The sequence below is a fragment of the Delphinapterus leucas genome, chromosome 6 (assembly GCF_059928025.1).
Source record: "Delphinapterus leucas isolate spDelLeu-1000000601 "Yukka" chromosome 6, BTC_Dleu_Yukka2, whole genome shotgun sequence".
Taxonomy (NCBI): Eukaryota; Metazoa; Chordata; class Mammalia; order Artiodactyla; family Monodontidae; genus Delphinapterus; species Delphinapterus leucas.
In genome coordinates this window covers 103,737,441-103,762,203 of record NC_143134.1, presented here as the reverse complement: position 1 = coordinate 103,762,203, position 24,763 = coordinate 103,737,441, and the positions used below count along the sequence as shown (strand labels likewise).

The 24,763-nt window shown below is 36.9% G+C and overlaps 1 protein-coding gene across 4 annotated transcripts in view; it reads left to right on the top strand.

Annotated features, from left to right (window-relative positions):
• The first annotated feature begins 2,888 nt into the window (after positions 1-2,888).
• PTBP3 (polypyrimidine tract binding protein 3) overlaps positions 2,889-24,763 on the top strand; it is a 101,544-nt gene continuing 79,669 nt past the window's right edge. For 2 of the 4 annotated variants that reach the window (XM_022579031.3, XM_022579030.3), the window contains exons 1-2: positions 2,948-3,056; positions 5,952-5,985. In XM_022579031.3, the coding sequence (XP_022434739.1) occupies positions 3,049-3,056; positions 5,952-5,985 (42 nt within the window). In that variant the 5' untranslated portion in view covers positions 2,948-3,048. Of the gene's footprint in view, positions 3,057-5,951; positions 5,986-24,763 lie in introns of all 4 variants that reach the window. The other 2 variants (XM_089913594.1, XM_022579032.3) reach the window with 2 other exon arrangements.

The window sequence follows — 24,763 nt, the reverse complement described above, 5'->3', positions numbered from 1 at the left end:
ATAAACATGAATAGGGTAATAATGCTGGTTAAATGTTAACTACCACTGCATATTGCAATGCCTTAAGGGAAATGTTCAAAGGTTACATTTTGTCCAAACATAATAATGGAGGGGGCAGGGGTGTCTCTTATCAGATGAAGGTGTTTCAGGGGAATTTCTTAGAATTTAAAAAAAAAAAAGAAAAAATATTAGAATAAAAACACAGGAAGGTTAAATGCTAGAAAATTTATAAACTAAATTATTGTGACTGTCTTACTTTTCAAAAGTATAGAGCAATTAGCAAATAAAGAATGTGTTATCCTCTTTGCCATCAAGAAGCCAGTATACAGAACATAAAGCTCTCATGCAAAGCCAGGTCATGTGGGTGATATCTGATCATTCCCGAAACTCAGAAACTTCTGCTGACATTATAGAAGGCCACGGTTTTCCAATGCCATATGGATTATGGGGATAGCTAGGGTTCTAAAAGTGTTGTAGCATAACTAAATTCCATACTATCTACTGTTTTTGAATCAGAGAAACTCACAAACCTGTGGAGCTGAATCCATGAGAAGTCTTTTAAACTTATGACCAAGAGGCAGGGGAAAGGACAAGGTTTCACCTTGTTCTGTCCCGAGTAGTTTTTTGATTATCTAGGCTTCTGTTGTAAAGCTGGATGTTAAGTATTTAGGAAATGCCATACAGTTCTATTCATTTTAGTCAGGTATACTTTACACTGGAGACTTTTCAGAGTTATTGTTAGTAACATGGACAGTGAGTTTGAGATAGACTTCATGTTTATTTTTTAATATTGAAATTTATTAGTTACCTTAAGGCATTGGCTAAGAGAAATAGAACTTTTTTTAAAAAATAAAGAGTAAATTGGTTCAGCTTTTAGGGAATTATTTTGGCAATATTTATGAAATCTGAAAATGCTTATGCCCTTTGTTCTGCAATTCTGCTTCTAGCAATCTATTCCTCAGATATAATTATATGTGTGCAAAGATGTTCAAACATACATGATGTTCTCTGCAATACTGTTAATTATTTTGACTAATTAGAAACTGTAAATTTCCACTATTTTGGAAAAGGTTAAATAAAATTATGGCACATGAAATTATGAAATACTATGCAGTATTAAAAAGAATTAAGTAAATGAAAAGTACTGACATGAAAAAAAAATCTCCAGGATTTTTACGTGAGAAAAGCAAAAACCAGTGAGGGTCTTGGAAGGATGCACACACAATTGTTACACTGGTTATCGTGGGCAGTGGGTGGCTTGCGAAGAAAAATAATTATAACTTTTTAATATTTAATATTGTTTGAATTTTCCAAATGAGCATGTATGCATATTATTACTTGTGTAGCTAAAAAAAAAAATTAAGGAAATTTCATCAACAGAATATATCCCCAAAACAACAATAGCAAGACCACATCAGCTATTTATCTTGCTGATATTTTTAATATCCATCTAGCAATGTAAGTTGGCAATGTTTACAACTGCAATTAGATTTAACATACAAAACAGAATATATTTGACCTTTTGCAAAGTGGGATTTAGGTTACATACAGTATTTTTAAAATGATCTCTCTGAATAAGATACCTGAGCTGTTTGAAAACTGTTTTGCCAATAAATAAATAAACTAAGGGAGGAATCCATGCAACCGCAAAGGCTGGGACTTGATTTTCTTGGATAGCCCTGCAGTGCTTGGCACAGAGTAAGTAATAAATATTAAGTGAATGATGGATGAATCGACAGTTTAAATCTTTTAGGTAGCACCCACTTTTAAAAAGCGGGATAGTAGCAAGGACAGATGATTGAGCTTCTTGTTACTGGCTTTTCATATGAGGATGAGAGGCAGCGGCCCCCTCTTTCTACTCAGGAGGTTAAGAATTTGGTGGAGGACAGCGTTTAGTGGCTCACGTTTTGGCAATCTCCGAATTGAAAAATCATTCAATTTCGGAACCAAACAGAATATAAAAGGAAAAAAAAGCGAGTTGCCGCTAGTTATATGCTTCTAATTTTGCTCAGACTAAGAGGAAAGGGCTTTAGCGGGTGTGAAACTGTAGGCAAATCATTCTATTCATGTCTAAATTTTCATCTGAAAAACGAGAATAAGCACTCCCTCATAGGTTTTTGTTGTTGTTTTACAGGGAGAATGTGGAAACTTTTATAAAATGCTAGCAATACAGTGGCCATTCCATATTGTGCGATGAATGTTTCCCATAAATTCGATCCCATACAGTCGAGGTCGAAAAGCACTCAGAGACTAAAACTGTATAAAAACGCAAATATTCTCAAGTTCGGGGCAGTCTCTTTCCCCTCTTTCATCTTCATCCCAACCACACCTATCGAGCCGGTGAGGGTCACCGGGCGGGTGACTGGCGCTTTCTGGGTCTGCAAGGCCTGGGGCTCCGAAGACCACAGCCCGCGCCGGGCCTCCCTGCTCCGGGCCGAGCCACCAACAGCCTTGCCCACCTGGGGCAATTCCGCCGCGGTTCTGGGGCCCTCGCGGGACACTCCTACCTACTCTCCGGAGTCGGGTCCCCAACGCTTTTCCCGCCGGTAGAGGGAGGTGTCCAAGCTAGACTGCCCCGGGCGCAGAAGCCGGAAGGCCGGCGGAGCCCGCGGGAGCGCGGGTGGGGCGGCGAAGCGGGAAGCACAAGGCGCGCGCTCCCGTGAGCGCAGGAGGGAGGCGGGGGCGGGGCGCGCGCGCCGGGGCGGGGCACCCGGAGGAGGAGTCTCAGGGCAGCCGCAGGAAGAGGGCGCCCTGGAGCCGAGCCGGAGGGCGGCTGTGGGCGGGGCCCAGGGAGGGCGTCGACGCTGAGGGGCGGGGTGAGGCGAGGCGGGGACGCGCTCGGGGGGGTGGGGAAGGCGGGGGCACGGCGGTGGCGGGAGCGTCCCTGGTCTCCGCCCCTGCTTTCCACTCTCTTTCCACCTTCGACCGGCCGGAGCTCGAGAGAAGCGCAGCTTGCCGGTACCCGGAGCCGCCCTGCTGCCGCTGCCTCCTCCCTCCGTTCGCGGTGGGCCCGTCAGTCTCCGCACTGTGCGCTCCTCCGTGTGGGCCATGGATGGGTAAGTGCTCGGCGGCCACCAGGCTGCGCTTGCCCGCTTCTTCTCGGTTCTCGGCCGGACGCGCCGGAGCGGGGGAGCCGGGTGCGGCGCCGGCGGCCCAAGGAGCGGCCCGGGCCGAGCCCGACGGCGGGGCTTCCGGGCGCCTCCTCAGGGAGTCCCGAGACCCGGAGGGGCGGTCCGCCGCAGCCTCTCCTTCCCCCTCGCGGCGTCCCCGTAATGTCCGCCTTTTCACATCCTCGCCCAAGGAAGCGGAGGAAAGCCCGGTGCAGCCCGCGGGTGCCGAGGTCCGCTGAGCCCGGCCCGGCCTCCAGACACTTCCTCTCAGAAAATGGTGCGCGGCGCTGGGGGAGGCGGAGGCGGCGCTCGGGGCGGGCGTCCTCCCGCTCGGAGAGTTGCTGTTTACCGGGGAGGTGGGGCGGGCGCTGGAGCTTCCTCTGGCGGGGAGGCGAGTGGCCGCGGAGTGGCGGACGGCTAGGGCACGCGCAGGTACACGTCTGGACTGCGACCCGGTCCCGGAGCAGGGGTCCCACGCGGCCTCAGGGCTTGTGCTGGGAGCTCTGTTAACGATTACCGTACACCGGGCGTCTGGACTCGGTGACCAGGGACGCGTGCCCCTACCAACCCCCCGCCCCCCAAGAAACTTGTGAATTCCCTGCGATGTATGCAAAATATTGCATAAGTGCGATTTTCGGGGAGCTTTGAAACGCTTTAAAAGTGAATGAGGTCTGTGGCCAAAATAAAGATTTAGGATCACCGATATAAATATTTCTCTGGGGACCCAGGATTATGGGGTGGGACCAGACAGATATTTAAATGATTAAGAAAACAACTAGATTAGGATCTTGGTGAATTAGTTGAAGGTCGTAGCCTATGTGCATCAAGATCCAAAAAAAAAACCTCGATTAGAGCCTGCAAATCCACTTATTTATTTTCATTATGCACTTGAGATTTTGTTTGGCCTTTTACTTCATTTTGATGACAAGATTTCTGGAGACCTCTTGGTTGTGGAGTATACAGAACTTGCTTGAACAGTATAGCCGCGTACATGTTGCCATATAGTTGATTGTAATTGTACCGTGTAAAGACGATGGAATCTTCGAACAGTTTTTGCCTTCATTAGATTTCGTTTATCCTAGTTTTATAATAAGTCTATATGATAATATATGGGATTAACTCATTTGAATGTACATTGCACACTGTTACAGACGTTAGACAAAGTGCAATTTTAGATTTCATTTGTGGTGGTGATGTTCTCCAAAGCATTTTTAAAATTTAATTGAATCTATTTTTATTGTTTAATTGAAGCTTCTCTGAGAGCATTGTTGAAAACTCATTTCACACCACCTTTTTCAATTACACTTTATATGTGCGCAGAATTTTACTATCTTAATTGTTTGTATAATTATGCCAATATTTCAGTTGAGAAAGGCTGTGGAAGTAGTATTTCACTATGTGTAGTGAATTGTCTTGACTAGTGGTTTGACTTGAGATACGGAAGCAGACTAGCTTTTTGTATTGGAAAATTTATAGTGATAAGAAAGAGGACTCTTGGTTTATGCATCTTGGCTGTTAAACTCTTGGGCAACTGTGAAGTGCAGACTTACTCTTTCAGATAGTGTTTAAGAAGTTAACTTTCTCTTCACCCTAAATGTGGTTTGAAAGCTAAGAATGAGTTTATTGGTTTAAATATGTGGGGCAGTAAGACATACTGGAAGGTAAGTTCATTTGGGAGTTCAAGTAGCAGCATGATTTACTCTTTGCATCGGGACCAATACCTAGTACATATTAGACAATCTAATTTTTTATGCACAAATGTCAATTATCACATTTAGATTTCAAACAAAATTTAAGTTTCAAAAGAAAAAATTTTAACTCTACATGGTTATTGTTTAAAACAATTAAGTTTGCATCATTAAACAAACATAAACTTGTTTACTTTTATTAAGTAATGATGACATAGGTTATTAACAATATATAGAATTTTATTATAGCTTTCTTTTAGGAGATATGGAGACAAACTTAATTGAAGACAGTTTTTTGGGGGGTTGGAAGAGATGGATTTTTGCTTGGCAGAAGTATGTGGGTTTTTTACATCTTGGTGTTACGGGATATGGTTTTGAACACAGTTTATGCTTTTAGGAGGCTACTTAAATTTCTACATTCTTCCATAGCCTGAAAAGGGTCCTTTTTCATTATTTTAGATAGTTAAAAAAACAAACCACCAGTCAACATATCTTAGAACCACCTCAAATCCCAGCTGTCTTGTGTGTGTGTGTGTGTGTGTGTGTGTGTTCATTTCCTACTGATACTTAAACACAGTTTTGATGTGGTAGAATTTTTTTTAAAGCAAATCTTTGAAAACTTTGATGTCTGAAGTCTGATGTTTGTGTTTTTAATTCTGAGAGACTGTCTTAGCTATATTTTGGTGAGCCCTTTGGGTGGTAGATGCAAATTTGCAAGTTACTGTCTATTTCTGTAAAATCCACTCACTGGTTTTGTTTCATTTAAAACTTTAAATACGATAATTCATACCAGTGATTTAAAAGAGTGAACTTTGGTGATTTAAAGTTTTGGTTTGGGTTTGTTAAATAGAGGTAAATGGATAAACACGTACTCATTTTATTGAAGCACAACTACATTTTTCTAAGTACCAAAAGAGAATTTGATTTATTATTTGTTTCTTACATTGCTATTAAAGCTTTGCTTTTACACTCTGCTGTTGCTAGACTGTCCCATCACTTTTCTTTGTATTAACATTTCACAACTCATCACATTCTTATTTTTATTATTTATTATAATGCTTTTTCTTTTTTTCTTTATCTTATTATCTCTGTCTTTTTAAAACTTGTTCTCTAACTTTGTTTTCCATTTTCTCTTTTTACTTTTTCCATACAGTGTTGTTACAGATCTTATAGCAGTCGGTTTAAAGGTAGGAATCTTTTAATATCCTTTCATAAGCATTTTTAAATCTTAGTTTTGGCATTTTTTTCCAATGGTGAAATCATCTCACCTGTTCATAAAATTATCTGTTTTATTGTATGATGATAATCTTTCATTTTTATTTAGCTCCAACATAAGTAGACCTGTAGCTAATTTTGGATTTTATGTGTTTATAAAGAGTGGTTACAATATTATCTTGTTTATATAAAATGTGAACAAAAAGTTTAGCCCAAAATTTCGCTTGAACTATCAGGGTATTTATTTGCTTTTGTTGTTTTAGCAGTTACATGTAACCTAGGCTCTGGTTTATTTTCCTGCCATGTCCTTTCTTTTATCTTGTCTTGGATGCATTTATGAGTAATAAAATAATAATAGCAGCTAAAGTTTCTTCAATTCCTGTTATATACAAGATGCTTTACATATATTTCACTAATAATTGAAACAGTTCTTCAAGGTAGGTGTTAATATTCCCATTTTAGAGATGAAAAAATAGGTTCAGAAAGTTTGTGTTCAAGGTGTGGTGCACCAGAGTTCAAACCCATGTCTTTCTGATTACAAACCTGACCTTTTTTTTCATTGTACCTCGCTGCCAGCAATGAGGGTACTGTCTAAAAGGTGAACAATGGGAGAGCTGGATAATTAATATTTTACAGTAATGATTCTTCTAAGTTATAAGTCATTTCAGTTTTATCAAAATCTTCTCATTTATTGGATTCTAAAATACAAATCGAGTTCATCAATATGAGGCTTTTAAAATATAAATGGAAGTTTTAAGATTTCTTTTAGCAATTTGGTATTTGATGCAGCTGAGTTGAGAATCTAGTTCTAGAGACCACTTACAGTTCATATTACTGTAGAAAATGGAAATAATTCATGTGTATATTATATGTATTTTATGTAAAGTTGTTTTGCTGCTTTCTGTCCATCATCTCTAGCTAACAATTTCAACACTTCTGCATTTGGTGTTATTGGATCTGATGGTGGTACTGATATTCCTAAAACATCTTAAAATATAAGCGTAAAGATAGCAGAGTTTTAGACTAACAATAGGATGTTCAAGATTAGCATAATTGGGGGCTACTGCTTATACTGTCTTTTGAAGTTGGATGGAGTTAGCTTGCTTTGGCAAACTTCGAACATATTTTATGAGTTGAAAATAAATGGAGAAACCTCTTGGTGGGATATACTTTTTTTTTTTTTTGGTAGATACTTATGTCAGTTTCTCATTTGGGAATGATACTCATAGATAGAAACCGCAGGCTTAGGCTTATGTCTTGGATCCCTTTTGGTGTCTCCGTAGGGGCCTGTGAGGGAAGGGATATTCAAAGTGAGAGTTGTTTTGGTCTTACCAGAAACATAATTTGTGATTCTAGAGTTTAGCTGGGAAAAACGAATACATGAAACATTTAAAAAACTTACACTTGGGAGTTGAGGAGTTATGCTTGAAGGACTGTCATGCCTGTTTTATTTTGGGGAAAAATATATCTTGATGATAGATAAGAGAAAAATTTAAATGTAAGGCTCAGGAGCTAGATTTGAATATGCATTTAGGATCTCTGACTACCTGTGTTCCAGCAAGCAGTTTGGAAACAGAGATCAGATCCTACTCTGAAGAAAGGATAAGCTGATTAGTTGATTCACTTGGCAATACTGGAAATGTCTGTAAAATTATTCATTATATGAAGAAAATTCTCATAAGATTGTTCTGCTTCTTTCTTGGATCCCATCCAAGGAAGTTTAGTTACCAAGTTAATAGGCCAATAAGGCTCATATTTTCTCTAGATTGTATAAACCAAAATTAGCGAATTTAAGTAAGTTCTTCAAGAATGTCACTTATTTTCTTTTATTTGCTGTCTGAATATAATGACACAAGAAATAGTTTTAGCCAGTGAAAGAGTGGATTTCAGGTTATGCTCCATCAGTTGCTTTCCCGGATGCAGAAAGTAATATGGATTTTATTTTAGAGAATTGAAAATACCCTTAAATATGAAGTCCATTACCTTAGTGAAAGAAAACTGAATTGTTTTTAGAGATTAAGTGACTCACTAGAATGTGTCATGAGGGCAGGAATTTTTGATATTTCCTTCACTACTGTGTTTCCAGTGTCTGGCACATAGTAAGCTCTCAGAAATGCTTGATTAATTAATGGATGCCAAATTCTCACACAGTCAATTAGGTGGCAAACTTATACTGGAGCCCAAGCTTTCTGATTTTGCTAGTGTTTCTTCTAATAGGTATATACCATGGTGAGAGAGAATTAAATTCTTTTTTTAGATTAGAATTTTCTTGAAGATGGATAAACATTTTCAGGCAGCTTAGGGCTGTGCTGTACTTGAGATTTATTTATACCTAGTTGTATACCCTGGGTGTTCTTTGCAGAGTTTGAACCTGCAGGTTCTTTGCAGGGTTTTTGAGCCTTGCCTAAATTAGGCAAAAAATTAGCTTTTGGTACTTCTCATAAAATATTTCTTTTATTTCCATATGTTATTTTGTATTCCGAAATGCTTTTAAAAACAGCGAGAAGTAATTGCTGTTCTTAATTTTCAATTCTTTTAAATAAAGAACAAACCAGGTGATGATGATTGATGCTGGGCATGTTTCAAGAACTTTATTATACCAGATAAATCAAGGCATCAGCATTGTGGGTAACATAGCTTTTTGTGTGTGTAACTAAGTGTATTTTAAATTTCTAGTTCATACTTTAATTATTACTAGCTAGTGTATCTTAAACTCAAATATTTCTCACATTCCTGGATAATTTTTCAGAATACTATAGTGGCCATTAAATGATTTTTTAAAATGATGATCTTCCATATTAAATATATTTTAGGGATTTTCTAGTTTATCTTTCTATTTTAAATGATTAGATGAGTATAGAAAAACCTAAAAATTTAGGAAGGACTATAATTGGCTTCTAATAATTATCATGCCTGTCACTATATAGGAAAAAACACTACATTGTATTTAAATTAATTTTGAAGATTGATTTTCTGTTGCTCCACCAGGAGTTAGCAGACTACAGCCTGTGGACCAAATCCAGCTTGCCACCTGTTTTTGTAAATAGTTTTAGTGAAACACAGCCATGCTCATTTGTTTCCATATTGTCTGGATACTTTAACGATACAATGACAGAAGGGTTATAACAGGGACCATATGACCGCAAATTCTAAAATATTTACTTTCTGACCCTTTGCAGAAAAAATGCACCTACTGCTTGCTGTGTTTGAACTACAGAAAAGGCCTTTGCCAGAAATCTTTTTTTTTTTTTTAAACTGAGCAGTAACTTACATAGAGTGAAATGCACAGGTCTTAAGGGTACAGTGCAATAAATTTTGACAAACGTATCCCCTTGTTTCCTGTTGCCCTTTTCTAGACCCAGTCTAGGCAACTCTTGATTTCTGTCGCCACAGATTTTGTGTGTGTTTGATTTTCATATAAATGAAATAAATATTAATACTCCATATATACAGCATAAGCTCTTTGATGCCTGGCTTTTACTCAGCAAAATGGATTTTTAGACTTATCTATGTTCTATGTACCAGTAGTTCTTTCTTATTTATTAACGAGAGTATTCCATTGTGTGAATATATCACAATATTTAAAAATCCATTCTCATGTTGGTGGGCATTTGGGTTCTTTTCAGATTTGAGCTATTATGAATAAAGCGACTGTAAACATTTGTGTATGTCTCTGGGTAAATGTGTGTTTCGTTGTACACTATGCTTAGTAGTAAAATTGGATATGTGTATGTTTAACTTGGTTATTTTTTTAAATGTACCACTTTACACTTGGAGCCGCTTTGTATTACAGTTCAGGTTGCCCCACATCCTTGCCAACACTTTACTGTTAGGAATTCTAGTGAGTATAACTATAATGCCTAGTAGCATCTTATTATAGTTTTAATTTCCATTGACCTGATGACTGGTGGTGGTGTGTACCATTTCATGTGCTTATTAGCCATTCACTTACCTTCTTTTATGAATGTTAACTTTTTTGCCTATTCTTTTAAAGTGGGTTTCTTGTACACAACATATCGTTAGGTTTTTTTTTTTTTTTTTTTTTAAATCCACTCTGAGCAATCAGTCTTTTAATTGGTATATGTAGGCCATTACCATTCACGTTTCAAGGGATGATTAATTTAGTTAAATTAATAAGTACCTTGTTCATAACTGTTTGTATTCATTAGCTTGTTCTTTGTTTTTATTTTCTCCTCTTTTTTCTTTTTTTGCCTTCTCTGGTTTTAATTGAGCATTTTATATGATTCCATTTATTTCCTCTGTTAGCATCTTATACCTCTTTAAAAAAAATTTTTTAGTGGTTGCAGTATACATTTACAGCTCATTTTAAGTCCACCTTCAAATAATGCTACGCTGCTTCATGTATACTGCAGGTACCTTCAACAGAGCATTTCCAATTTCTTCTTCCTGTCCCTTAGGACACTGTTATCCTTCATTTTACTTAACCATATGCAGTAATCACCCAATACATTGTTACTATTATTACTTTAAATAAACAGGCTTTTTAGATCAATTAAGAATAAGAAGTATAAAATACCTTCATTTATTCCTTCTCCAACAGTCTTCCTTTCTGTATGTAGATTTGAGTTCTGATCTACATAATTTTTCTTCTCCCCAAAGACCTTCCTTTAACATTTTTCGTAGGGCAGGTCTACTGATAATACATTTTTTTGGTTTTTGTCTGAAGAAGTCTTTATTTGTCCTTTACTTTTTTGTTGGGGGGGGGCTTAGTGTTTTTTTTTTTTTTTTTTTTTTTGGCGGTACGCGGGCCTCTCACTTCTGTGGCCTCTCCCATTGCGGAGCACAGGCTCCGGACGCACAGGCCCAGCGGCCATGGCTCACGGGCCTAGCCGCTCCGCGGCATGTGGGATCTTCCCGGACCAGGGCACGAACCTGTGTCCCCTGCATCAGCAGGCGGACTCTCAACCACTGCGTCACCAGGGAAGCCCCTCTCCTTTGCTTTTGAAGGATGCTTTTCATATAGAATTCTAGGTTGGTGGGTTTTTTTTTTTCTCCATTAACTCTTTAGATATTCCACTCTACTTTTTTTCCTGCTTCCATGGTTTCTGATGAAAAAGAAACCTCTGTAATTCTTATCCTTAGTCCTCTGTAGGTAAGGAGGTTTTTTTCCTCAAGATTTTCTCTTTGTTTTTGGTTTTCTGCAGTTTGAATGATCTGCTGAAGTGCATATTTTTTGGTATTATCCTACTTGGTGTTCTCTGAGATCCTGGGTTTGTGGTTTTGGTCTCTATCATTGATTATGGAAAGCTCTTGGTCATTCATTACTTTGAAATGTTTTTTTCTGCCTCACTCTCTCTTTTTCTCTTTCTTTCTTTTTTTTTTTTTTTCCAGTTCTTTTTTCTCTTTGCTTTTCTGTTTGGGAAGTTCCTGTTGAAATGTCTTCAAGCTCATAATTCTTTCTTCAGCCATGTCCAGTCTGTTGACGAGAGTTTGTATAAGATTGGTAGTATTTTTTCCTTAAATGTTTGATAGAATTCATCAGTGTAGCCATTTGTGGGTGCATTTTCTTTGCAGGAAGGTTTTTAATTATGAATTCAGTTTTAAAAAATAGATATTGTGCTGTTCAGATTTTTTTCTTTCATTGCATCACACAAAATTTGGTGTGCTGGGTTTTAATTTTCACTCAGTTCAAAGTATTTTCTACTCTTAGTGTGATTTCTTTTTTTACCTATGATTTTTTTTTTAAGATTTTATTTTATTTTATTATTTTTTTTGGTTGGTTCATTGGTTTGTTTATTTATTTATTTTTGGCTGTGTTGGGTCTTTGTTTCTGTGCGAGGGCTTTCTCCAGTTGTGGCAAGCGGGGGCCACTCTTCATCGCAGTGCACGGGCCTCTCACTGTCGTGGCCTCTCTTGTTGCGGAGCACAGGCCCCAGATGTACGGGCTCAGTAGTTGTGGCTCACGGGCCTGGTTGCTCCACGGCATGTGGGATCTTCCCAGACCAGGGCTCGAACCCGTGTCCCCGCCATCGGCAGGCAGATTCTCAACCGCTGCGCCACCAGGGAAGCCCTACCTATGATTATTTATAAGCGTGATTTAATTTCTAAATATTTAGGGGTTTTCAAAGCCAAATCTTGGGATTTCTATTTTTAATTATTTTTATTTATCTTTTTGAAATTTAATTAATTAATGGCTGCGTTGGGTCTTCATTGCCATGCTAGTTGCGGTTAGTGGAGGCTACTCTTCGTCCTGGTGCACAGGCTTCTCATTGCAGTGGCTTCTCATTGCGGAGCACGGGCTGTAGGTGTGCGGGCTTCAGTTGTGGCACGTGGGCTCAGTAGTTGTGGCACACAGGCTTAGTTGCTCCACAGCATGTGGGATCTTCCCGGATCGGGGCTTGAACCCATGTTCCCTGCATTGGCAGGCAGATTCTTAACCACTGTGCCACCAGGGAAGTCCCTTTCTATTTTTTTAAATGCTACTTTGATTAGAGAACATGCTGTATACCATTTCACACCTTTACATTTTCTGAGGTTTGTTTTAATGTCAAGCTATAGTCTGTCTTTATGAATGTTCTATGTACACTTAAAAAAAATGTATAGTTTACTTTTGTTGGGTGTAGTGCCTTATAAATGTCAATAGAATAAACTGGTTGAAGTTTCAAGTCTTCTCTAACTTTCCTGATTTTCTTTCTATTCTGTTAATTACTGAAAGGGGAGAAGAATATTGGAATTTCCATCTGTAGTTGTGGTTCTTTTATTTCTTTTTGTAGTTCTGTCAGTTTTTGCTTTATATATTTTAAAGCGCAGTTATTAGATGCATTCACATTTAGGAATGTTATATTTTCTTGATGAATTAACCTTTAAAAAAATCATTTGTAATATATATCTTTATCTAGTAGTAGTTCCTGTCCAGAAATCTACTTTGTGTGATAGTAATGTAGTCATTCTAGTCATTCCAATTTTCTTATGATTAGTATTTGTGGGGTATATCATTTTCCTGTTCCTTTTCCTTTTCTTTTAATCTGTCTGTGTTTAAAATAGGTTAAAGGATGGATGAGCCAAAGAGATAACAAATAGCAAGATGGTAGGCTTAAATCTACTTGAAGGATTAGGTTTCTAAGGACTGGCTTTCTTTTTGTTTACTCTGATAAAAGTGAGCTATGTTATGGAGAGGTCCATTTACAGAATGAATCCTGCCAGCAACCACTTGAGTGAGCTTGGAAGTGGGACCTCCATTTCCTCTATTGAGCCTTGAGATGATTGCAGCCTGTGAGAGACTCTGAGCCAGAGGACCTAACTAAGCCATGCCCAGGTTCCTGACTCTCAGAAATTGAGTTTAAAAATTCTTGTTTTTATAAGTTGCTAGATTTAGGGGTAATTTGTTATGCATCCATTCATAACTAATACAACTGCCTAACTCAAAGTAGTGAATAAATACTGAAAAATGAATAGTAAAATAGCTTATTAATGCCCCAGTAAGATCATGTAAGTACAAATACTTTTTTGGTTGTAAATCACTGTGCATATGACTTTTTTATATTACCACATTCCCTCTCTCTCTAATAGCTTACCATAATTTATACATACTTTGATTTTTCCCTTTTAAAGGTTTTCTTTTTTCATAGTATACTAATGTGGTGAATTTCATTGATATCTTAGTTTTTTGAAACTTTAATACAAACTTACAGAAAGGTTGTAGAATAGTATAAAAACTTATATAACCATTACCCAGGTAATTCACATTTGCCCCATTTGTTTTATTATTCATTTATAGTGTTTCTCTCTTTTTCTTTATACAGATGTGTATGTTACTTTCTGTAGATACACATATATCTCTATATATTCTTTTTTTCACTTTCTGAATCATTATTTGGTTAGCATGATTGTCAGCCCAGCTTCTCCACTATATTAAGTTACTAATTTTCCCTTTGTAATTAATAGTTTGTCAAGGAGATTCCTTGAAACTTCATTGATATATTATTTTACTTTATTCTTTCACCCCTAAATACTTTAGAGTGTAATTGCCTAAAAATAAAGACATTTTACATTACTGTAGCATAATTATCAAAATCTGGAAGTTAATCTAAAATGTTTCCTCAGTCTTTTTGATTCATGATATTGACATTTTAAAAGAATATAGGCATGTTATTGTGTAGGATATCCCTTACTTTGAGTTTATCTGTTTCTTATAAATAGATTTAGGTTATGTATTTTTGCAGGAATACCACAGAAGTCACGTTCTATTCTCAGTGTATTTTATCAGAAAGCAGAGGATGTTGATTTGTCCTATAACTTGTAATGTTAGCTTTGATCACTTGGTTAAAGTTGTATTTGCCAGGTTTTTCTGCTGTAAATTTACTGTTTTTCTCTTTGCAGCTAGTAAGGATTTTGTGGAGTGGTACTTTAAGGCCATGCTAATATTATTTTAATTCTCAAATTTTAATCTACTAGTTTTAGCATCTATGTGATGGTTCTTGCCTTAATTCGTTATTATAATGATAGTTGCAAAGAGGTGATTTTCTAATTTTATTTTTGGAATCAAGATTTCATTCACTAGCTGCTTAAAATGAACTGATTAACTTTAATTCTTCTGCTGTTTTGTGGAACAACTTTTTTCTTCAAAGTTTAGTTGCTCTCACCTGCAAAGTCATCTGGACCTGGATTGGTAGTGGGGGATAGGGATGTCTTTGTCTATTATTTCACTATCTTTAATTCTTATGGTGAATTCAGGTTTTTTATTCCTCTCACAGTAATTTTAGGATTTGGATTTGCTCTTTTGCTCTCAATTTTTTCTTTTTTGAGTTAATTTTTTTTTGAGTTAATAATTAACTCACGTATTTTAAAATCTTCTGTTTTCTCATAAATGTATTTACAACTATAAATTTATCTTAAAGTACTAAAGCTGGATCCCACAAGTTTTGGATTTGTGTTTTCATTTTTATTATATCTAAGTATTTTTATATTTTACTTATGATTCTTAAAAAATTTCCTTTATTTATTTATTTTTGAAGTATCGTTGAGTTACAATGTTGTGTTAGTTTCTGGTATACAGCAAAGTGATTCAGTTACATATATATGTTTATTTATATATATGTATATATATTCTCTTTTTCAGATTCTTTTCCATTATAGTTTATTACAGATACTGAATATAGCTCCCTGTGCTCTACAGTAGGGCCTTTTATCTGTTTTATATATAGTAATTTGTATCTGCCAATCCCAAACTCCTAATTTATCCCTCCCTCCTCTTTCCCCTTTGGTAACCATAAGTTTGTTTTCTATGTCTGTGAGTCTGTTTCTGTTTCTTAAATAAGTTCATTTATATCATTTTTTAGATTCCACATGTAAGTGATATCATATGATATGTCTTTTTCTGACTTCATTTTAGTATGATAATCCCTAGGTCCATCCATGTTACTGCAAATGGCATTATTTCATTCTTTTTTATGGTTGAGTAATATTCCTATGTATATATATCACAACTTTTTTATCCATTCATCTGTTGATGGACATTTAGGTTGCTTCCATGTCTTGGCTCTTGTAAATAGTGCTGCTAGGAACATTGGGGTGCATGTATCTTTTGAAAAAGTTTCCTTTTTAACTCCAGGATTATTTAGTGGCTTTAAAAGTTTAGTTCCCAAACATTAGCCACTCTTTTTAATTTTGTTTCTAATTTTATTGCAGAGAACATAGTATGTTCAGTATATTCCTTTGGAGCATATTGAGACTTCTTTTATGAACTAATATGGGAGTTGGCAAACTATGGCCCAAGGGCTAAATAGGGCTCACTGCCATCTGTTTTTATGATGCATCCTGCAATCTAAAATGGTCTTTATACTTCTAAATGCTTGAAAGAAATCCAACGATTAATACTTTGTAACAGGTGAAAAATAGATGAGATTCAAATCTCAGTGTCTATAATTAAAGTTTTATTGGAACACAGCCATGCTCATTCATTTTCATATTGTCTGTGACTGCTTTTGTGAGTTATGACAGAGACTGTATGGCCCACAAAGTTTAAAATCCCTTACTATTTGGCCCTTTACATATAAAGTTTGCCAACCTGATACAATGTCTGTTTTTATAAATGTTTATTCTTAACTGGATGTCTGGTTCTGCATTCAGTGTATCTATTAGTTCAAGTTATTGATTGTATTTTTTTTCTGGTCATATTTTTTATGTTTGGTCTATTACTTTCTAAGAGAAATGTATTAAAATTTCAATTCAACTGTTGATCTATCTTTTTTCCTTACATTTCATCAAGGTTTTTCTCACATTATTTTGGTTCCTGAAATCCACATATCCTTTCAGCTTCTACAGCTTCTCCATGGTTGATTTTGGAGATGGGAGTTAACAATTCATGTTAGCTTCAGGCTTCAGACCAACCTATTTATTACTTAGTATGAAGTACAAAGGACAGTGGTAGCTTCAGGCTTCAGACCAACTCATTCTAGTTTCAGGCTTCAGACCCACCTATTTATTACCTAGTACAGTGAGTACAAAGGACTATCACCTAGATATGTTATTGTGAAATTTTAGAGTTCCACCGATGAAGAGATGATTCAGAAAGCTTCTGGGGAGGTGGGGGCAGAAAACAAGTCAACTTCAAAGAAATGAATGTCAGACTGGCATCTTACCAACCCTACTATATGCTAGATGAAAATGGTGAATCTTTTCCTAATTTTCTTAGGAAAAAATAATTTTTAACCCAGAATTCTTGGCTGTCAAATGATTAGTTATGAGGATAGAACTTTCAGACATGCGTGGACCCAGAAAGTTTACCTTGGTGTTTACCATCATTTAGGTAGTTGTTAAGGTTGTACTCCAGCAAAGTAATAATGTGAACTAAGGACAAGGAAGACAGAAGTTCAGGAGAAAGTTGAGCCAACCCAGATGAAAAGTGAAAAGAAGACCTTAGTTAATAGCTGTTCAGAAGTCCTAGAAAGCAGTCATTCTAGATTGAAGCAGGAGAAAAGGGGGTTTTAGGAGGGAGATCTTAGGAAGAAAAATGAGGACTGCATAGAATGAGTGGTGCCATGAAGAGTTTGGGGAAAATATGATGATAATAGTGTGAGGAAAATACAGTTTTAAAATGTCACGGAAAGCAAAAACTAATGAATGAATAAATAAATAAAAATGTCTAATTGTGAACCAAATTAGAATGTAGCATAATGTTAAGAAATTGGTAGAGTATAATAAAGAATCCATTTGATCTTGATTCTAAGAATAGCCTATTTCAAGTGGTTCTAAGGTTGTGACATTAGACGCATAGAGTAAAAAGTGAAGTGTTCCAGGATTATGTTTCCTTGAACAATATTTATATAGTAATAAAAGTGTAAATGCTGTTTATTGATTTTCAACTTTGAGTCAACCTTTGGACAGGACAGGAATGGACAAAGCCCAGAATGCTATTGTTGGAGGGCAGAATGTAACAAGCATACCAATAAAAGTAAAAATGAAGTTGGCAGAGGGCGGGAGGGAGGGAGGGAACAGATTGCTAGCCCCAAAAGCTTTCTTTCAAAATGGAGAATCAAGAGGTAATGTCAGATTGACAAAACAAGCAGTAAAGATACAAATGTAGTATTTAAAGTTCAAAGATACTTACACAAGAATTAAAATTAAGAGCATATATTTCAAACATTGAGAGAACAGAAAAAGGAATTATAAGAGATAAACTAAGTTTTCGTATTAGAGGTCAGCCAGTTTATTTTTAAAGTTGATAACTATAAGCATATTATCTAATGTTGTGGTGGCAACCATTAGAATAAGAACTGTTTAACGATTCTGTTTGGGTGGAGAGATTTGCTTTTATCATATAGACTATTTTGTAAAATTTGTTATAGTACACGTATTTAATAAAAGTAAAAATTAAATTCATGAATAAAAGTCACAAGGACAGAAGTAATTCACCAAAAAATAAATTCAACTGTGTGTATAGGGAGATCTCTCATTCACATTGTTGTCCCCCTTCTTGTCTTTTCCCCAAAGATAACAATTTTATTGGTTTTTTCTTTACCCTTCTAGTACCTTTTTAATGCAAATATAGGCAACTGTACATATGTTTTCTTCCTCTTGTAATATAAAAGACAGCATATTTCTGTGCACTGTTCTGCACTTTTTTTCTCCAAAACAGGAAATCTTCATTCCAGAGAGGACTCCTGTGAGTCCTGAGGAGTTGTATAGCAGTTTTAGGTGAAAGAAGAAATAGCCACATCCATAACTAGTCATAGATTTCGAGATCTCTCTTAATTATTGATAGGATAAGTAGGCAGAACATCAACATTCTGTTCACCAGTACTGCATTTGCCTCCCTCTCTCAGATTAAAAAAATGCATTTTATCCCTATCCTGCTGGGTATCAGTATATAAGAAGTCATTTTAAAAGGAAACTTTGCATATCTATTATAATATTAGACTAATTTTACAGAAGAAAAAAACCTGTGGTGTTACTGTAACATGATACCCTAGGTCAAACTTAATACCCTAGTGACAGGGGCTGGATTCAAACAAAGGTTTGTTTCCAAAACCCATGCTCTGTTTTTTACCCCTTTGTGTCTGTTGGTTTTAGGAAAACTAATATTCCAGATAGTATTTGGTTAATAAGCTCCATTATTTTTGCACGTTGGTTTGTTCTGGGATAAAAATAGTATACCATTGTGTTAGAGATGGAAGCATAGCTTACAGTCTGCTGAAGCAGTGAAATATACTTGTAGTTTCACTAAGGTGAAGGGAAGATTGGAGTACAACCCTGTTTTGTTTTGTTTTTTAATTAATTAATTTTAGGCTGGGTTGGGTCTTTGTTGCTGCGCACGGGCTTTCTCTAGTTGCGGTGAGCGGGGACTGCTCTTCATTGCAGTGCACAGGCTTCTCATTGCAGTGGCTTCTCATTGTGGAGCACGGGCTCTAGGCGTGAGGGCTTCAGTAGCTGTGGCACGCAGGCTCAGTAGGTGTGGCTCGTGGACTCTAGAGCTCAGGCTCAGTAGTTGTGGCACACAGGCTTAGTTGCACCGCGGCATGTGGGATCTTCCCGGACCAGGGTTCGAACCCGGGTCCCCTGTATTGGCAGGTGGATTCTTAACCACTGCGCCACCAGGGAAGCCCCACAACCCTGTTTTTGTGATGCGTTGGAATTCCATCCGTTGAGACTCATAGCCATTCACTCTGCTCTTTCTCAACTAAAGTAACATGAAAACTAGCCTATGTTCATACAGTGTGGCTATTATAAAATTCAGAGGTGCCTTCAGATCATTAAATGATGCAAGAAGGAATTTTAAATTAAAAAAATTTTAAAACATTTTTGCAATGATAAATATGTTCCGTAGAATTGACCAAAAATTCCCATGAAATATATTTGATTGAAAGACCCAGGTATGGAGCTTAAAACAAATGTTGGCAAAATTTTTAAAGTTCTTTTTTTTTTCAAAATGAAAATAGCCCATTTCCCTTTGATTAAGTAATGTTTAAACACAAGTGTAAAGGAGAAGGTAAAAGCTAGAAATAATAATTACTGCTAAAATTTAGGTGAGTTTTCTTTTAGACCTTTTCATATGTTCACAGTATATGTGCATATTTATTATTAATTTGCTTTACAAAAATGGAAACATAATACATGTTATAACTAATTTATATGGTTTAAAAAATGAACAATATCTTGTGAGTTTATATCAGGTTGATAAGTCTGGTCCTTTATCATTTTAGTAACCATCTAGTATTTCATTGCATGGATCTGTTGTAACTCATGTAACTAATCTCTTATTTATGAACATAGTGGTGGTTTAATATTTTAGTAGTTTAGTATAGCAGTTAAAAGCATAGACTCTGAAATTGGCCTGCCTGGGTTTGAATCCTGACCCCAACTCTTTATTTGTAGTGTAATTTATATAAGCTACTTAACTCATTTATGCCTTATTTTTCTCATTCACAAAATGTTAATAGGCTTTCCAACTCTTTGTTATGAGAATCTAAAAAATTGTTAGGATTTGTTTATGAATGTGTGAGAAGAGGGAAGTTTCAATGATAGGCTTAATTTTAAAATTTGTAAGTTTATATGTATTTCAGAAAATAGGTGTCAATATAATATTACTCTAGGGCAGTAAGTTATTAAGTATGACAACTAACCAAAACCCAGACCTTGTAATTTTTATGGGACATAGCTATACTTTCCAGAATTCAGGTGATCACAGGACACCTTTGTTAGAAATAACATTTATTTATAAGCAGTTTTATGACCAGAATTGTGTCTTTTTCTGCAGCTGTATTGGAAGAGGAAGTTTTATTCTTGCCTTACAGAGATTTTTTTCACAAGCAGTTTAATAGTGCCTGTGGTTTCCAAGTTAAGCACTAATATTCCATTAGTTACAACCTTGAGGGGAAAAAAGAGAGTTGAAAGAGGTTTAGAACTTAAAATGTGGAAAGGAAAAGGATAGAACTAGTATTTTTAATGAATGAGCAATGAGATATAATATTTTGAACCAACACTGATCACCGTAATATTGCTTAATGCTTAGCATTTTATGACGATTTGATAGTTCATTGATTCTAAGCCCCCCCCTTTTTTACCATATTAACATTTCTGACATCAGGGTGCATCTTTTTTTTTTTTTTTTTTGTGGTATGCGGGCCTCTCACCGCCGCGGCCTCTCCCGCCGCGGAGCACAGGCTCCGGACGCGCAGGCCCAGCGGCCATGGCCCACGGGCCCAGCCACTCCGCGGCATGTGGGATCCTCCCGGACCGGGGCACGAACCCGTGTCCCCTGCATCGGCAGGCAGACTCTCAACCATTGCGCCACCAGGGAAGCCCCAGGGTGCATCTTAGTGTTGATAATGTACTACAATTTGGTTGACAGCACTTTTTCTTTCTGGATATTAGATAAAATTATGGGGTCTTACACTTGAAGCCTTCTTAGATTACATGAAATATGTTTGATAAAGCACATAGAACAGTACTGGCACATATTAAGCAGTCAGTATTAGCTATCTTTGTATTTGTTTATTTTGTTCTTGTAAAGGATGATTACATGTACATATCTTCACGTACAGTTCTAACATAAAATAATGTCTAGATGTGGAATAAATGAATCAAAGGATTGGCCTAAGATATTGAGAGGAAATTTGTTTATTAGACTGGAGAGCAACAGGTATGTCAGGTGAAAAATAAACCAGGCCTAGATTTTAATTGTACCACCTACCCTCTCTGACCTATGTCGAATAATATAACCTCTGATTCTTTGAGGGATAATGATACCTACTTTGCAGAGTTGTGAGAATTGGAGAATACGTATAGTAAAATCTTTAAAATATCTGTTCACTGACTATAGGACAGAATATTTTACATTTAGGCCTATTTGGGATATCCAGGACATCTTTGACTTCTTCTTTTTCTCTCACTCCATGTCTAATTATTAGCAAATCTTTCTAAGTGTATTCATAATTCAACCACTCTCCCCAGTAACACTCCCTTTGCCCCTCATCTGGATTATCACCATAGCTTCCTACTGGAGTCTCTGCATCTTCCTCTGCTTCATTACAAACTATTCTCAACACTGCAGCCAGAGTGATTGTTTAAAAAGTAAATCAGGGCTTCCCTGGTGGCGCAGTGGTTAAGAATCTGCCTGCCAATGCAGGGGGCCTGGGTTCGAGCCCTGGTCCGGGAAGATCCCATATGCCGCGGAGCAACTAAGCCCCTGCGCCACAACTACTGAGCCTGTGCTGTAGAGCCCTTGAGCCACAACTACTGAGCCTGTGTGCTGCAACTACTGAAGCCTGCGCGCCTAAGGCCTGTGCTCCGCAACAAGAGAAGCCACAGCAATGAGAAGCCTGCGCACTGCAATGAAGAGTAGCCCCTGCTCTCCACAACGCAGCAATGAAGACCCAACCCAGCCAAAAATAAATAAATAAAATAAATTTTAAAAAAGTAAATCAGATCATGTCACTTCCCTGTTCATAACTCTTTGTCCCTCGTTTCACTCAGTAACATATTTTAGAATGACTTTCAAGGCACCACATGCTATGACATACCCTCCTTGTCTCTTTAGTTTTCTTCTCTCCTTGCTCACACTCTTTCAGTCACAGTTGGCCTCCTCACTGTTTTCTAGAACATGCAAGGCATTCTATCTCAGTTTCCTCGACCTACAACATTCTTCCCTCAGATGCCTATATAGCTTACTCCTTACCTTCTTAAGACTACACTTAAATGTTACTTGCTCTTAAATCTTTCCTTGACCACTCTATTTAAAAATCACAGTTCTCCTCTTTACCCCTCGTTGCTCCTTATCCTGCTTTTTAAAAAGCATTATGACTTTAAAACATACTACACAATTTTCTTAATTTGATTGTTACGTGTTTCCTTCTGCAAGATTGTAAACTCCACATGATAAGGGCAGGAATTTTTGTCTGTTCGCTGGGATTTTCCCCAGTGCTTAAAGACCCTGGCATATAGTTTGGTGCTCAGCAAATATTTGTTGGATCTGTTGAGTGAATGAATATATTGCTAAAACACTTTTACATATTGAAGTCAATATGTATGATCTATGCCTATATAGTAGGAACTAAATAAATATTCAAATGAATGGCATTTGATTGGACGTCATGAATTAGAAGGTTTTTGGAGGAATGATTTTGCTAGTCATTAAAAAAAGTGTTACTATTTATTGCTAAGATGTCCATATAAAATGAAGACAATAAAAACCATTTTATTGAAACTGTCATAAATGGGATTGTAAACATTGTCACAGCTGTATATTTGAAGAATTTACCCCATCTTTACCACCTTGTTTATTCTCATTGTCTTAAAATATCAACAGTGGCAGCTTTGGAAAGGAAAATGTCACAAACAAACAATTTGGTAACTATTCTTTTTTTAGGGTAACTGTTCTTTAAGAAATATGTTTAGAGATAATCACATTATTTAGTAGATGAGAGTGTGGATGGGGCCACAGAGTTTGTGGGGATATGACCTCCAAGTCACATGTGAGACTTTGGGGTTTGGGTGTGTTTAGAGCAATAGGAGCTGTGAATAGGTGAATGTTAACAAAAACCTAAATGTTAAAAAAAAAAAACTTGGAGTTATCACGTACTGCCTCACAATTACTCTGAAACCTTTACTGAATATTCAGTTTATTCCCTTGTCTTTATAATTATTATTCCTTTTTAAGCAAAAATATTTTGAACACAGATTCCATTTCATTATTAGGTCCTGTAGAGGGGGATATAAAGGTGAGTTATCAGCAAGTGTATATAGTATGGTGAGACTCTACATAATAATATGTTTTTCTGTTTATGGAAAAACATAGTAACAGAGCAGGATCAACATGAGTTTTCTGCTCTGTGAAGTGTTTACAAAGGGTCAGTAGACTTTTGCTAGAAATTTTACAGAGAGGGCTACCTTAGCTTTAAGGTAGGACTTGAATATTAATTTCAGTATTTAAGATTCTTTTATTTAAAAAAGATCTGGAAAATTGTGAAGTTTTTTTTGATAGCTCCTTTTTTATGGTCATAGTATCTTGGTAGACTAAAACAAATGATGTCTTATTCTTGAATTTCATGTGCATTTTAGGTATGGTCTGAAGTTTAACCATGAGTTAATGGTTTATTTTCAGAATCTTCCTTACATGTTATTTTACTGGCTGTTTCTCAGTTGTGTGGATTGCCTTTTATTATATTAATAATCTCACTTTAATGCTAAATAAAACCACTTCCCATCAAATTTGATAATAAAACACTTTATTTGTGCTGCTTAATGACAGTATTCTTTTGCTTTGTTGGCCCAGTGTATTTAATTATTCTTTAGCAGGAGAGAGCTTCAGTAATTGATACTTGAGGCAGTGAAGCTGACTGGTGTATTGACTTAGCCAGAGAGCTAACAAGTCCACAGAACAACTGTTGCACTTATGTAAATTTACTGTGTGTTTCTAAGGAGACTGTTGATCCAGTATTGTTCATGCCCCACCCCCACCCCATGATGTCTTCATGATTTGGTTTGTTAAAGCCTTTTTGTTTAATGTTAATTTGTTTACCTGTGGTACAGAGTCTTTTCTTTCACTTTTTAACAATTTCCTTATGTTGATCATCTGTAGTCACTCATCCAAATAAGCTTTCCATCATTTTTTTTTTTTAGAGTCTTCATTCTGCTTATCTTCCATCTATCTCTTAAACTATAATCTCTTATCATAGCCATCAGACCTTTTGAGAGTGAGGTGGAATAAAATGTGCCCCTTTGGCATGTTGATTATTTTGAATTAAAGATACTTAATAAACAGCCAGGGACTTCCTTGGTGGTCCAGTGGCTAAGACTCAGCGCTCCCAATGCAGGGGGCCCAACTTCGATCCCTGGTCAGGGAACTAGATCCCACATGCCGCAACTAAACATCCCCCATGCCGCAACTAAAAGATCCTGCATGCCTGCAAGTAAAAGATCCTGCATGCCGCAACTAAAGATCCCAACGTGCCGCAACTAAGACCCGGTGCAGCCAAATAAATATATAAATAAATAAATATTTTTTTAAAAAAAGAGGAAAGAAACAGCTGGTGCAAGAAGGACACTGACCCTCCTTGGTCCCCCTGAAAACAGGAAATAAATCTCTCATGTGAAAGTATCCTCCTTATACTAGGAGAGTAGAAGGCATCCTTATCACCAGAGATAGGAAATTCAAGGCAGAGAAGGGTGACTAAACAAACTTTGTTACTTCTTTATTAATTTGCTACCCCAAGCCCCGCAGACCCTTTGTTTTGTCAAATCTTCACAAATAATTGTTTCTTTGTCTAAAAGGTGTAAAAACTGCATGCTTTT